Source organism: Crocuta crocuta, unplaced genomic scaffold (assembly GCF_008692635.1).
Source record: "Crocuta crocuta isolate KB4526 unplaced genomic scaffold, BGI_CrCroc_1.0 scaffold214, whole genome shotgun sequence".
Classification (NCBI taxonomy): Eukaryota; Metazoa; Chordata; class Mammalia; order Carnivora; family Hyaenidae; genus Crocuta; species Crocuta crocuta.
The window spans coordinates 1,045,169-1,061,262 of NW_027529999.1; the positions used below are offsets into that span (position 1 = coordinate 1,045,169).

Consider the following 16,094-nt stretch of genomic DNA (forward strand, 5'->3'; position numbering starts at 1 on the left):
AGGTCCTGATCTCACGGTTCGTGGGTTCGACCCCCTCGTCGGGCTCTGTGCTGACAGCTAGCTCAGAGCCTGGAGCCTGCTTCAGATTCTGTATCTCCCTCCCTCTTTGACCCTCCCCTGCTTATATGGTCTCTCTCTTAGAAATAAATAAAACATTTTAAAAAAAGAAAGAAAAAAGAAAACGGGACATTTGAAACGTCGTAACTCTGCAAATTAGATTCTCGCCCCAGGGTTTGCTGCTGCTGCTTGGTGTAGCTGTTCACTCGATGGGTTTTCTGAGCTGCTTTTGTAGNAGAGCTTCAGAGCCTTCTCGGGGCTTTTCTGAGCATGTGCCAGACATGGGCATGCAGATGGCCTTCTAGAGTCCTAGAAATATGTCAGCTTTTCAAAGCCCCTTTTCTCCAAACCGTCTCATTCCCCAGCTTTCCTCCCAAGCTTTTTGATTTGTGGTTTGCCCCAACCGTCATCCCTTGCTCCAGACAGCAGAGCCTGATGCATTTGCCTTTAAATGTTGTGGACAAATGTGTCTGCCCTGGAAGAGTTCCCAGTTAGGCAGAGTAAAGTCAAACCCTTTAAGCTCATCCTTCAGGGAGTCACCAGGCAGTAAAAAACCACCCAGATTCTTTGAGATAAGGAGTAAGGTCCCTTCTGCTCCCTCTGGTACTAGGAACGTATCCTGGAAATGTGGGCCATTGTCTTCAAAGCTATTGCTGAGTAAGAGATGGAGCCAGGGTGAGTGAGAACATGATAAAACTCTTATTAAGATTCAGGAGGGCTTTTTCTCATTAAGCATTTGCCTGGTTGCTATGAGCTTCTGATTAGTGTCTAGAGTTCTGAAAAAGTTGACTCTGCCAGTTTTTTTGTCACATAATTCTCTCCTTTTGTATGGGCACAACCTTAAGTATTCCCTAGTCTTCTGTTTTCGCTGAAGTAACTAACCTTTCTCTGTATTTTTTCATGTAAGTCACAGCCCATTAATGATTTAGGATCTCCAGTTTGAAAACACTGGTCTAATATCCTTGCTGTGTTAAAAGTACATGAACTGAGAAAGTAGAGGATTTCCATTCTAAGGGCACATTGATTAACTATGTTTCTTCGTACTTTAGCAAGGGAATCTGAAAATACAGCCAGGGCGATTGGTTCTCCCAACCCTCAGATACATTGGCAAAATTGTGGTCACTTCTCGCCGTGTTACTGGGAAATCCAGACAAGTTTCCGAACAGGATCCCTATTAAAAATGTGCTCACCTGTACAAAGTCCTTGGGCTTCGGGATGTATGATGCAATTACTTCTTAGAATGATGTTTGACTGGAAACCCTCCTGTTCCTCTGCTTCAGCTTTGGGACATCCGGAAGAAAGCAGCTGTCCAGACATTTCAGAACACCTACCAGGTGTTAGCTGTGACCTTCAATGACACAAGCGATCAGATTATTTCGGGTGGAATAGACAATGATATCAAGGTATGTTTGATGTGTGTGTTACATTTCCCTTTCACCTGTCTCCACTCTCAGAGGTTATGTTTTCAAACTTCTGAGATTGTGGTAGCTTTCCACTTTATACCAACTACAAGGAAGATAGTAACTTAGATCTTGTTTTCCTTCTGTCCTGTCTCCATTGACTTCCTAAGTCACGGGTTGCATGACAGCTCATGTAGATGCCATCAGGGACCGGACAGTTAATGTGAAGTGTGAAGCCTGTGTGTGGATTCTGTGAACATGAAGAGTGCATCCCCTGCCCAAAGACATTCACAGACGTTTTTTTCCCTTCACTGTGATGGCCTGATGAGATAACATTGAATCAGTTTGTGATTCTCAGCTCCAATTTCTCAGTGTTTCTTTTTGAGACCACGGAAAGGAAGTGTTGGGGAGTCACAGCTAAGGATGAGGGAAGGTGACAGTGTCATAGACATACAGTATGCATTACACTGTAGCTCAGGTTTTTGAGTTGACTCAGATTCTAATCCCAGTTCTATCGTTTTCTAGTTTTCTATGACTTCAGGCAAGTTCTTTAACTTCTGTAAGCTTCTCAACAGTAACGATAATGTCTATTTCATATGGTGGTTGTGGGGATTAAATGAACCTAATGCATTAGAGCACCTAGCAGTTTCTGGACATAGCATATGCCAGTAGAAGGGAAGTGTTTTGGGGCCTCCCCACTTTGTGTCTGTCTTCACCTATTGGCCTCCTTAAATATTTCAAAGATTTTGACCTTACCTTCTCTTTTACTGTTGAGTGGTAACTGGGGAGTAAATACTCAGCTCCCTGTGTTGTCCCCGCCCACAGATTGTGCTGTATTCCCACCCCTCGCCTCCTTTGCTGTTACTGTGGATGACATGTGCTTGCTTTTGTCTAAAGGTAGTCCCTTCAGCAGAAGAATTTCACCTCCTTTTCCTATCTGGGCCCTTGGGCCATCTGTTGTCCCACATCCTATATTTTCAACCTGCTCTTCTGCTTTCTTCTCACCCGCACTCCATCCTCTCAGGTGCTGGCCTTGGCAGGAGGGTGTCTTCCTTGAATTCCACTTCCTCTTCCTATGGTCTGGCCAGTCTTCCCCATCACAGCCAAGCTTCTCGAAAGGTGGTGGTGGTGGTAATAATAATGTTGCCGTCGCCATCTGACACTTAAACACAGTGCTTCCTTTCTGTCAGGTGTTCTTAAGAGCTTTCTCTTACTCAGTTAAGCTTCACAGCACTGTTAATGACATTTTACAGATGAGGAAACTGAATTAGGAGAGACCTCGCAGCTTATCCCAAGGTATACAGCTAATAACTAACTGATGAAGCCTTGATTCAAAACCCAGACTCTGGTTTCAGAGTCCTGCTCTTAACCTGTGAGCAGCCCCCCATGCTTCTACACTCCCTGCCTTCAGTTCCTCACGCCTTTTCATTCCTCAGCTCTGTGTCTCCTGATCAGTCCTTAACAGTCTGGCTTCTGCCTCCATTATTTCATTGACACTTTTTTCTTCAAGGTCACCAACGGTCCTCCTCCCTGGTACTAACTTCAGTGGATACTTGTAGTGGTTTTTTTTTGTTTGTTTGTTTGTTTTTAAATGGTCGTGACAGCATACTCTCCTACCTTCCCCTCTGGCATATTGCTCTCAAATATCTCTGTGAGCCATTCTCTCTATCCATACTTTAAATGTCATTATTCCCCATGGTCCTTTCCTAGGTGCTCTTCTCACTGTATACCTTTCCCTGGATAGTTCTCACCTACTTCCATGACTTTAATTATCATCTCTGTGCTGATGACTCCACATTCCCGGCCCAGATCTTCAGCTTCAGACCCCTGTATATGACCAGCCCGTCAGCTGTGCCCCACTTGGATATCCCATAATACTTGAAAATTGACCATTTCCAAAATTTAACTTCCTGTGCCTTTTCTGCCATATAACTTGTATGGAGAATGTGGACTCAGGACATGGGAACTTAATTAGATCATATTAATACCTAAAGCAGTATTTCCCAGAGAGAAGTTTGGGAGCCCATTAGCTTTAGAATCACTAGAGGGCATCTTCTACACCTGACTAGGTTTGTGTCTTTAAGGTATTGTAATTTTCCTAAATTTTTTATTTATAAAATTTTTTTAAATGTTTTACTCATTTCTGAGAGAGACAGCGTGAGCAGGGGAGGTTCAGAGAGAGAAGGAGACACAGAATCTGAAACAGGCTCCAGGCTCTGAGCTAGCTGTCAGCACAGAGCCCAATGTGGGGCTCAAACCCACGAACCTTGAGATCATGACCTGAGCCGAAGTTGGACGCCCAACCGACTACCCCAATTTTCATAACTTTTAAAATTATTATTAGGGGTGCCTGGTTGGCTCAGTCAATATAGCATTCGACTCTTGATCTCAAGAGTCATGAGTTCAAGCCCCCCATGTTGGGCGTAGAGCTTACATTAAAAAAAGAAAAAACTCCTATAAAAAATAATAATATTAAAGTTTACATATGGCAGAAGTAACTTCCTTTTGTGTATAGTTCTATGAATATTTATGCTTGCATAGATTTATGTAGCTACTACAAACAAGGTTCGAGACAATTTCCATCACCCCCAAAATTTATGCTGCTCTCCCGTATCAAACCCTCTTTCCGTTCCCAATTCCTTCCAACGGTTCTCTGTTCTTTGTGCTCTAGTTTCTTTTCTAGAATGTCATACAAATGGAATCATACAGTATGTAATCTTTTGAGACTGGTTTCTTTTACTAAAGGTCTGAGAATTTGATGCCTTCATCTCCACCGTGGGGATAGACTAGCTTAAGAATAGTACTCTTGTGCCAGTAAGGCCTTCTTACCACGTACAGTGTGACTTATCCCATGCTCTGTATCCTAGACTATTCCTGGATCTTCTATAAACAGGTATTTCTAATTTATGCTAAGAGTCCTTAAGGGATACCTAGTTCCTTTTTAGGAATTGAAGATTTTCCATGTCCTCTCAGATACACACCATATGTTCTACCTTCTCTTAGGGTAGGCGGTTTCTACAGATAGCTAGTCTTAGTCACACCAGTCTTATTCTGAAGGCTGGACTTAGCTCATATGTGGAGAATGTAAGTAAAGTCCCGTAAGTACAGCAATAACATGTATCACTAACTTTTTTCTTTCTTCTTTTATTTATTTCTTTATTGTTTTTACTTTATTTTAGAGAGAGAGTGTGGGTAAGTGGGGTAGAAGAGGGGGGAGAGGGAGGGAGGGAGAGAGAATCTTAAGCAGGCTCCATGCTCAACATGGAGTCCAACACAGGGCTCAATTCACGACCCCAGGATCATGACCTGAGCCAAAATCAAGAGTTAGACACTCCAGCCTACTGAGCCACCCCGGCGCCCCTCATTAGCTTTTTTCTAAAAGAATGGCCTTCATCATGGAGGAGGGCACTTGTGGGGATGAGCACTGGGTGTTATATGGAAACCACTTGACAATAAACTATTTGGAAAAAAAAAAAAAGAAAGAATGTCCTTCACGTTTCTTTGAGAAGTCCCCTGATTCTGGTTTTGTATAATTTGATGAACTAGTTCCTGGTTATCCTATGTTGTTTTTGTTTTTCCTTTTTTTTTTTTTAACTTTGTTTATTTATTTTCTTGTAATCTCTAGACCTAACAGGGGGCTTGAACTCATGACCCCAAGGTCAAGAGTTGCATACTACTGTGACTGAGCCAGCCACGTGCCCCAATGCTACCTGTTTTATAAGTTTACATCATTGGCTTCTAGTTTTTATCTTTTCAAACTAATCTACAGACATTCAAATTTTTCTGCAAGTGCTTTGTTTTTAGGAAAAATTTTTTAGGTTTATTTTTGAGAGAGAGAGGGAAACAAGTGAGAGGTAGGGGGGCAGAGAGAGAGGGAGACACAGAATCCGAAGCAAGCTCCAGGCTCTGAGCTGTCAGCACAGAGCCCGGCGCAGGGCTCGAACCCGCAAACAGTGAGATCACGACCTGAGCCAAAGTCAGATGCTTAATCGACTGAGCCACCCAGGCGCCCCAGGAAATTTTTTTTATTAGAAGGTACACAGTATTCCAAAAGCTTAGAAAAGCTTTCTACTCTGTTACACTGTTTGCAGTATGAAAACTCACAGTGTTGCTGCCCACGAATCAGATGCCCATTCACTGAACAATGGATTTGGGCCTTTGCAAAGTTTCCTGCTTAAATCAGTGCTGCTCTCTGCGGCAGATGCTGGCGGCACCCTGGCTGTGCACAACCAGTGCGGGCCTCAAGAAGGAAGGGCCGGAGTGGCGCCCAGGCGCTGTGAGGGACGGCACGCCGCCTTCTCCCTAACAAGCTGCAGACTTCAGCGTCTTCTCTGAAGAGGAGGAGCACTAGCTTGAACAAAAAATGTCAGCCATTTCAAGCTTTCCTGATTATTGAGGCAGCAAACACCCTGACACAAAAATGATTGTATATAAAGTGTGTTGGTTTCCACACGAGTGAGTTACTGATGGGGAAAGTGGAGCTGTGTGCCGTATGCACCGCTTTGACATGCGACACCACACTCGTGTCGAGATAAGGGAAGCGCCGTCCTTAAATAGGCAGCAAAAAAGAAAAACATTTTTTCCACTCAGAAAGACCACCTGGCAGTATTAAATCACATTTGGAGGAAATTCTGTATATTATCAGTGACCTTACCAAAATTGCTCTTCTTTTTCCATAGGACATTCCAAACCATTTCTGTTGGCTTTAGTTTTTTTTTTTCACATAGTTGCAGTCTGGGTAAATATAAATACTATTTTGTGTCTTCTTTATTAGCTTAATAGCTTATTATTGGAATACTTTTACATTTGGTCATCAGAGTTATTTTTAGAGGTTGCTTAATAATAGCTACCAATTATCGAGGGCCTGCTGTGTACCAGGCATCTGCCGAGCCTTTTGTTTGTAATCTTCACAACAGCCATGAGAGGTGAATGTCATCATCCCCATCTTACAGACCAGAAACAGGCTCAGAAAGGGTCAGTGGCCCAAGAAGACCTAACTCTTAGGACCATGGGTCAGTCTGACCCTAAATCCTCAGTCTTTCCACTCTGCTGTGCTGTCTCCAGCATGAGATGCCATATTGTTGCAGCGTGCTCATGGGCCCTAACTTAATGAACCATTTAGATTCCCTATTTGACATTAGGCTATTTTTAGCTGAACTATCTCGTCTACCTTTCCTACCTAGGTAACAGCGAATCTACAGTTTATTTTTCTTTTCATAAATATGCTTTTGTATGGCATGTGTGTGTTGTGTGTACCTGTAACATGAAATGAAAATTTTTAAGCCTGTATATATATTTTTTTTAATTTTTAAAATGTTTTCTTATTTCTGAGAGAGAGACAGCATGAGCAGGGGAGGGTCAGAGAGAGAGGGAGACACAGAATCTGAAACAGGCTCCCGGCTTTGAGCCAGCTGTCAGCACAGAGCCCGACACGGTGCTCAAACCCACGAACTGTGAGATCATGACCTGATCCGAAGTCGGATACCCAACCAACTGAGCCACCCAGGCGCTCCAAGCCCGTATATTGCTGTGTATTACCTTGTTAGATACATTTACATGTAATCGTAATGCTCTTTTCTAGTGACACGTTCACTTGTTTTTCTATAGTTTTTTTTTTTTAAATTTCTTTTGAGAGAGCATGCACAAGTGTGTGTACGCATGATTGAGGGAGGTGGAGAGAGGGGGTACAGAGAGAATCCCATTCTTTCAGCACAGAGCCCATTGCAGGGCTCAATCTCCCAAACTGTGAGATCATGACCTGAGTCAAAATCAAGAATCAGATGCTTCAACTGAGCCACCCAGGTGCCCCTTCTGTGGTTCTAATAGTTTAAATTGCGAAGAATCATAGTTGAAGTATTTTAAATGCTACTTAGTTTCTTTATTTCTAATACATTTTGTTAGGATTTGAGAATAACCTGTGTAAATTTTCTTAATTTTTGTTAAAATTCAGTTTTGACATTCATTGGCCTTTTAGTCAGGCATAGTGCCTTTGACTCTCTCTTTAGAAAGACAAAAGATTTTCCCCCTTGGACAGAAATCCCCTACTTTGTGCTAAAGTTATACTTGGCCCACAGCCAGATTAAAAGGGATACCGGTTTCTCCAGGCTGTTGACTCTTTAGTAAAAACTCTGTTTCTTTGCTATTCTCAATTTGATTTCTGGGAACACCTTTTTTGTCTTTGCAGGTCTGGGACTTGCGCCAAAACAAGCTAACCTACACCATGAGAGGCCATGCAGATTCGGTGACAGGCCTGAGCTTAAGTTCTGAAGGCTCTTATCTCTTGTCCAATGCAATGGACAATACAGGTAACAATGGAAAGGAAAGCTCTCCAAGTGCCCCGTCGCCGTGGACCCTAAAGAAAGTGGGCATTGGGTGCTGGAAGTGTGTGCTAGGGGAAACGTGGATCCAAGGAAAGAGTCCAAGGTGGCTCACAGGGTTCTACCAGGGCGATTAGGAGAGCACATGGTGATAGAAAAGCTCTGAAAGCTACGGTCAAGAAGCCAGGATTCTAGTCCCAGATCTGCCATCTAATCCCTGAGCAGCTCTGCACTTAGCTTTTAAGACCCATTTCAGCTCTGTTGTGCCATGGATCTAGGCAGCATGCTAGAAATTCTTGGTGATCATTAGTTTGTTGAGAAACGGGAGTCTGCGGATCCACCCAAAGCAGCTCTCAGGCATTTGACAGAGCACCAAGCTTGGACGGTCAGCAGAGCGTTGGTAGAACTGTGCTCTTCTCGCCAGCGCATCTTCCTGCCCACTGCAGAGCACTGGCGTGACAGGCCGTCCCCATGAAAACATCGCCATACTCTGCATTCACACACTCTCCTCTTGTTGCCGAGTTGCCATGCGGCAGGATAGGTTTACTGTAGCAAAGGGGAAGGTGGAGTAGATACTTTGTATTGGGAGAGCTTCCAGACAGCCCTCTGGTGTACAAGTTCATAGGCTTGTCAGGAACTGAAATGCTTTCACTGACATTTTGTAATGCAAACAGAGCCTAGCGCTCAGCGGGTGCTGAATAAGTGGTTCTTGAATGAATGAGCACCCTTATTTTCTGACTATTCTCAACTCAGTAGCAAACTTTCATGCGTACCTTCACCTTTCTGTGCCGATCTGATTTCAGGGACTGTTTTGTTTTTCACACTCAATTAAAATGAAATCATCACTTGAATTCCACTATAGTTTTAGCGTTTGTTAGCAGCTATAGCCACTGCTTATCATGCATGTTTACATCCAGAACTTGATGTATTTACCATTGACTAATCCTAGCATTGTTTGCACAGTAAGGAAAGATGAGATTCTCTGGTTAGTAAATAAGAATTTTTGGTATGGCTATTCGATAAAATTACAAAATCCTTATTTGTGTTTATTGCCTCAGCTCTTTTAGAGCCTTGTCCCATGTATCCTTAAAATGCTCTTATGAAAAAGGAAAAGAACAGATGGTATTCTCATTTTATGGAGGAGACCAAAACACAGAAGCTTACTGTTTACCTGACATCACCCATACATATAGCAGGGCTAGAATGAGAGTCACAGTTCACTTTTTCAAATTCTTAGTATCAATTTGGTATATTTCCTTGTTTGATATGTTTCCTCTCTTGGTATATTTCTTTGTTCAAGTTTAGACTGCCAGGTGTCCCTGTGAGCAAAGTTAGAAAAGGTCAGTCCTGAGTTTGGTTTTTACAGACTGATTGTCACAGTAGTCTGTGGTATTTAGATTGTCATATTAAAGCTTTGTTAGATGTCACTTTTTGGGTTGGCAAGAGAAATCATTTGCAGATGTTTGGTGAAATTAATGTCACACCCACCTACTTTCTGTGGCAGACCCCCAACTAGGTGTTTGTCATTTCCCCTTCCCGGCCCCTCAGCTTTCCTCTGTGCTCCTGTTAGTGGGATTTGAATGCATTTCATTTCTGCTAGGAAACAAAAGACAGAGAATCTTACTGTGTACCTTATAGCATGTTGGCCTTCCTTCACCCAGGAAACAGCATCTGTCGCTGACATGACACTGACTTCAGGTGGGTTCTCAGGAAGCCTCCAGCTGATAACTTCTCTTACTCTGTTTGCAGTGCGGGTCTGGGATGTCCGGCCATTTGCTCCCAAAGAGAGGTGTGTGAAGATATTTCAAGGAAATGTGCACAACTTTGAAAAGGTGAGTTCTGCATGGCAGAAGAGTTTTACTGTCCATTTGACTCAGATCCATTTAAGATGGTGCCAAGGTCAATACGCCATGTATCAAATCGTTATGTTGTACACCTAAAACTAAAACAGTGTTATATGCCAATTATATCTCAAAAAAAAAAAAAAGGCTAAGGATAGAGGGCAGGAGCTGTATTCCAGTTAATACTGTTCGCCATCAAAAGTGTTCTTGCCAGAAGCAAAACTAATGGAAGCATAGGGAGGAAGACAGTTACGTAGACAGACAATGGTGGGACCTCCTTCACGTTTAAGACTTATGACTTCAGCAAGATAGTCTTAACCTTTTAATTCCTTGGAAATTGTGACCCTCTTGGGTCAGTGTTACATATGGGACTCAGGCTTCCTGGCTGTTACCCAGGTGGCTTCCCTCGCCTTCCCAGTGACTTGAGAGTCCATGTGATTCAGTTTCATTTTATATTTAAAAATATATTTATTAATGTTTTTTTTTAATTTTGAGAGAGAGGAGAGAACGAGCAGGGAAGTGTCAGGGAGAGAAAGGGACAGAGGATCCAAAGCGAGCCCTGCACTGACAGCAGAGAGCCTGATGTGGGGCTCAAACTCACGAACTGTGAGATCATGACCTGAGCCGAAGTTGGACACATTAACCGCCTGAGCCCCCCAAGCACCCCACAATGAAATTATTAATGAGTGTCAAGATCAGTAGAGCACAGAACCTTCATTTGTAGGCAGAGCAACATTTTGTTGCCAGGTCCACTCTAATTTACTGTAATGAAGCATTTTCTGCAGTTGGTTGGAGCGTTAATATGAAAGAAAGTATGCTGTCTTAGGCCACAGAATATAAGATGATTGCTGATCATCTTGGGAAAATAATTGAAGCTCTGCTCAAGAAATTTACAGTTTTTTGGTGATTCTGTAGTCCAATAAAGAGGGGTGTGGCGCATTAATTACTGTATTCATTGAATTCCTGCTTATTCATCTTTACAGAACCTTCTGAGATGTTCTTGGTCGCCTGATGGAAGCAAGATAGCAGCTGGTTCAGCTGACAGGTGAGGGTTACCGGGGGTGCGGTGAGCACGAGGCAGCTCTGCAGGTGCCTCCTCGCGTTCAATCCATTACGTGTATATGGGGAGCCAGCACGGATGCAGAGTGCTAGCCAGCCTCGGCGACGACGCCATATGCGGTGTGAAGGGCCTAAAGATCACGTCAGACAAACACAGCACTTCTCTCTTTAGTACATTTTGGACGTGGAGGGTCAACAGTTTCTTCAATTCTGTGGCATTCCCTTTCCCATGACAGTGAAATTGAGACTTAGGAGTCTCAATCTAGCCCCGGTTTCCCTCACCGCATTCTTCCGCCGTGCTCTGCTTCGCTCAGATGCGTGTCGTGTCCTCTCCTCCCTCACCGTTGCCATAGTACTTCACCATGTGGGACTTTCCCGGTTCTCCAATCCCTTTGCCTCCAGGCTTCTCCTGTCCCCGCTTCTCCATTTCCCAGATTTCTGCATCTCTCTACGAATCCCCTCTGTGTTCTGTCTGTAAACGTCCCCTGGCCCTCTCTCCCTTCCTCTCCTCTGGGGTATGACCAGCTGCTCTTTCTGCACTTTATTCCCACCTTGCACATCTAACCTTTCTCAACATCCATTACGTCCTGCATGAGACAAACGGAGTGGGGCGCCCTCACTAAATTACTTGTTCCCAGAGGTCAGGGAACGCGTCTCGGTCATCTCTGAACCCAGAGCAGCCTTTGACGTGCTCTAAGCACTTGGTGAATCTTACATGAATGAATTGCTAGCTCAAGGACGGCAGTCAGAATCTACCGTGCGTTCGGCTCAGCTATTGGTTCGGGCTGCCCGTGTTGGGGGTGACTCAAAGCTGGGTGTGGGTTCAATAGAAGTGCTGTGGTTGCTAGATGGGGGTTGTGTCCGCCTGTGAGCTGGGTGTTTTCCAGCCCTGAATTCAGAGACCACGAGACTTTCTTAGCAGTCACTTTAAACTGGCTCAGCCATTCAGTGACAAATTAGAAAGAGAAGGGAGAGAATTCTTCTATCAGACGCTGCTGTTGAGTAGATCCATGGTGACGTGTAATAGGGAGGGTCAGAGGTGCGGGCCCATGCCCACACTGCTGGGCCACAGATGGGGAATGGTGACGAAGGTTAAGTCCTCTGATGACTGGCTCTGGGCTTACCTTCCACTGAGGGATGCCTTAGCCCTTTTTAGCATAACCCCCCTTTCTCTCCACTGAGAGATTTTCCTACTGGCCTGTTAAAACAGGCGCCACCTTCCAAACATGTGGCCTTGCCTGGGACAGCTTGGGCTCTTCAGCATGTTCCAGGGTTTTCTCCTCTATTTGGGGCCCTATCGCAGCCTTAGAGAAGCCTCCCCTCGGTCTGTCCTATACCTTGTTGCTTGTGAACAGTGCTGGACATGCCTAAAGATTCCAGAGTCCACTTTTTTCCCCTAGCAGGTTTAATGCTGAGATAAAAGGACAAGTATAGGGTGTGTTCTGGGGGTAGAAGCTCCAGGTCAGACAGTGCCGCATCGATGGGTGGCATCCTTTTGGTGGAGAAGACTGCCATGCAGAGGAAACCTAAGGGCTTTTTGGTAGTCTGGTTGCTTCAGAAGACCTTAAGAAGAAGGTCCGCAGCCTAGGGGATCTTGCCTTCTAACAGAGTAAGAACCATTCTAAGTACTTGTAAATAATTTTCAGCAGAGCTCCCTTTTTTATGTAGTTCAGCTTTTAAATGATATTTGCCTTTTCTTCCGAGCAGTTTGTTTCTGACTTTGGCTCTTTCTGACTTCCCGTGTCCTCTCTTCCTCTTTCCCTCCCCACTGTTCCTTTAAACCTTACATGAGGGAAGCATGGGCCTGGTCTGGGCACAGCCTGTGTGGCTACCTGCTGGGGTTGGCCACATTTCACAGGCCACCTCGCCTGTTAGCCCCAAGTCAACGCGCGGCTCTGTTATGCAAGGACTTGGTTCCTGCCTAACGTTGCTGGGCCTAGGTAGGGAGGGGACAATGAACCCCTCTAAATTTAGCATCTAATTGGCGGCTGTAGAGAGTGAGGCCTTCAAGTAAACCCTTGGAGGTCTGGGGTTCTGCCGGTTTTTATGTGCCTGGGAATGTATCCTTCTCAGGAATTTGCTTTTTAGCTTGGCCTGCATTTGGCAAGCTTCCCCTCTCTCCTTGCAAATCACATACCGCTTCACGTTCAAACTCGATACCCTTCAGCAGCTTCTGTAAGACTGTGGGAAGGCTGGTCAGTCTGTCTGCCATGAGTGAGTGAGTCAGCCTGTTGACTTCATGTTCTTCTGTTTTGATAATAAATGTCTTCATCATAACAGCAGCTGTCGTGTGTGTGCCAAACACATTGCATGTGTTACCTCCCCATTCCTCTCAACCAGGCTACAAGATCAGTATTGTATCCCTCATCCCAACTAAGGAGAGAACAGCTCAGAGAAGTTAAATATCATCTAAGCTTACCTAGTGATTAAACAGCTGCATGAGAATTGAGCCCAGGTCTTTGGGACCCCAGAGCTCACACACTTTGTCACTCAGCCGTATTGTCATGGGCGGGGTTAGTGAGGGCGTTGTTTGTGCACAGCAGGATAGAAGACAGTAGGGAGAGCAGGGACATCGGAGCCAAGCAGTTTGGAGACAGAGGGACTTCCTGCTTCCCTTCCATCACGCTTGGAACTTTTAGTAAGTTCCTATGGAGCCTACCACTTGAGAACTAACCAGTGTAAACAAGCTCATGTTTAGTTGTGTTTTAGACCACAGATGTGATGTTATGTCAGCACTGGGCATTTTAATATCAAGTACTGGTGACTCTGCCTACCCTTTTAGGTGTTGACAAAACAAAACAAATATGCAAGTAATGTTTATAACCTGCTTGAAAGCCACCAGCCCTTTCAATTTACCAACAGATTATTTTGCATGGGCATGTGAAGATAACGTCTCTATTTTACCTTCAGCCCAAAGTGACCCAAGCAAGGTTGAAGGTCAAAAGAACTTCTGAGGGGCGAGGGGAAATAGAAGGTGTTTGAGGGTGGTAAGAGAAGGGAGAATACTGGAATATATTAAGAGTTATGATTTTAGGGGCACCTGCCTGGCTCAGTGAGTAAAGCATGTGACTCCTAATCTCAGGGTCGTGAGTTCAAGCCCCACATTGGGCATGGAGCCTACTTTAAAAAAAAAGTTCTAATTTTAGTTCTGCCACTGATGAACTGTGTCACCTTGGAAGAGTCACTATACCTTAGAGTTTCTTCCCTGTCAAATGAGTTTAGACCAGCTGGCCATGGAGTTCCCATGAATTCAGGGTCCAGGTTGGGTCAAGTCTATATTTGGTTTGTGTTCTGTCACAGAATGTCCTGTCGTTTCTCTGGGCTCTGTGATTTGAATGCCATCCTGGGCAGCTCAGATGGACCTGCACCACAGGCTCCCAGCCTGCTAAGGTTGGGTTAGCTTAAGACATCCCAGATGCATATCCCATGCCCTTTGAAGATTTCTGTGTGGGGACTGTAGGAAAAACCGTCTTCCTTCTCCGTGTTCTTTCCTATTTAAAAAGCTTATGTTTGAAACACAAGTAATGCTTATAGTTTTAGCTAGTCCAGTTTCTCTGTTCCGTTGCTCAGGGGTCCTTCCGTCATTCAGAATCTGTATTTCTAATTTCTAAACACCAGGACACAGTTCAGTAAATATGGGCTGGCTGAATGAGTTAAATTGCTGCTTCTGTTTCTCTTAAGAAGCCATGCCTCCACCCTGCCTACCCTCAGCTCTGGGAAGTCTCAGCCATTGCTCCTCATGATACCTTGCAGGTTTGTGTACGTGTGGGACACCACGAGCAGGAGAATTCTGTATAAGCTGCCAGGGCACGCCGGCTCCATCAATGAGGTGGCTTTCCACCCCGACGAACCCATCAGTAAGTCCACCCTGGCTTTGGGGAGTGGGAAACTGCGGGAAGCCTCCCTGAAGGGGCCCTGCAACTACAAAGGCAGAAGTGGATGTCTGTTGTATGTGAATTCCCTCGTCTGTATGGCTGTCCACTGACAGCCTCACCAGTGCTTTAAGTGGTGAGGTCAAGAGCAATGTTCATTTTCTTCTGAATCTCAAAGGGAGATTGGATTAACCAATTTCTAGTTCTCTTGAGTTTACTTGCTTCAAGTCTGTGTTTCAGTGATGCATTTGGGTAAAAGAATAATGTGTCTTAGTATTCACATATAAACTGTCGCTTATGTTATATTGGCTAGCTAGCTAAACAATGAGCCTTGAATTAAAGGAGAGAGTATAACTTTCTCCGGGGCTAAATAGAACAAGCAGAAGCACACTTACAAAAGGACTGGCACAGACATTGATTCTTCCGGAGAACGGCTAAGGTCTTTTTCATAGGGTGTGGCTGACGAGGGACATCGGGGTTAGACTCTGATACGCATTTCCCATAGCGCAGGCCACCCCTGTGGTTTCAAGAGGACTTGACTGAAAAGCTAGGCTACGGCTTCCTGTGACTGGTGTTGGAGAGGAGGGGAATTTAAGCTAAATCCAATTGCTCTTTTCACCAGAATTGGCTCTTGACACAAGAGCCCTTGAGCACCAAGGCTCCCTGAGCCTTCATTAGTTCCCCTCATCTTCTCTGTCCTTCTCACCTCAGTTCTGTCAGCGTCCAGTGACAAGAGACTGTATATGGGGGAGATTCAGTGAAGACACGGAACGGAAGTCTCCACGGCTGCTTGACCTTGAGACCTCACACTGCAGAAGTGGCATCAAATGGTGCCCGGGCCAGCATCCATCCTCCCCTCCGACGAAGATCACTAATAGCAAAAGGCAAGGAGGAGGTGGCCCTGTCGCGACAACCCCTGGCATCCCATTTCACCAGAACGATTAAGGCAAGCTCACAGTGGCCTCTAAAAACCACCTGCCAGATTTCAGGGACTGTTTGGTTCTTTCCTCTTTTTTTTAAAATAAGATTTCTTCAAAGAGACAGACATTGGTTGGTTTATAGTTTCCTGTTTTCTAATCCAGGCCGAAGACAGGGAATGTGACTGAAATGTATTTGTTGGGGATTTTTTTTTTTGATTCAATAACTGGCTTGTATGATATTTTCTTTCTGTGTTTCTCTGAGTCATTTTGTATTAAAAACCAAATAGATGCCTTTTTACAAGAGCCATGTGGATTGGATTTACTGCTGTCTTTTTTGGAAGCTCGATCGCCGTAAGTCTGAGCAGGGCATGACATGGCCTGGGATGCAGTCCCCCCTCCTCGTGGTTTTAGATCTATTCCCATGAAGATTATTCCCAGAGAGTAATTATCCGTAATGAATGATTTCTCTCCTACTTAGAGGCATAGCAGTCAAAAGGTAAGAAGGTCAAAAATAACCTAGTTTTTGTATACTTTCACGTCATCTTTAATGAACAGGATCTGCTTCCCGTCTGCCTTCTGCCAGAACTTCTGAGCAGCAGCCCTACAGTCAGGGCTCCTGAAGCGGGCA

At 44.6% G+C, this 16,094-nt stretch overlaps 1 protein-coding gene across 1 annotated transcript in view; it reads left to right on the top strand.

Annotated features, from left to right (window-relative positions):
• SNRNP40 (small nuclear ribonucleoprotein U5 subunit 40) overlaps positions 1-15,771 on the top strand; it is a 32,556-nt gene extending 16,785 nt beyond the window's left edge. The window contains exons 5-10 of the mRNA XM_077763550.1: positions 1,338-1,460; positions 7,642-7,762; positions 9,524-9,606; positions 10,599-10,660; positions 14,428-14,531; positions 15,258-15,771. Of these exons, the coding sequence (XP_077619676.1) occupies positions 1,338-1,460; positions 7,642-7,762; positions 9,524-9,606; positions 10,599-10,660; positions 14,428-14,531; positions 15,258-15,307 (543 nt within the window). The 3' untranslated portion in view covers positions 15,308-15,771. The remainder of the gene's footprint in view (positions 1-1,337; positions 1,461-7,641; positions 7,763-9,523; positions 9,607-10,598; positions 10,661-14,427; positions 14,532-15,257) is intronic.
• The last annotated feature ends 323 nt before the right edge of the window (positions 15,772-16,094 follow it).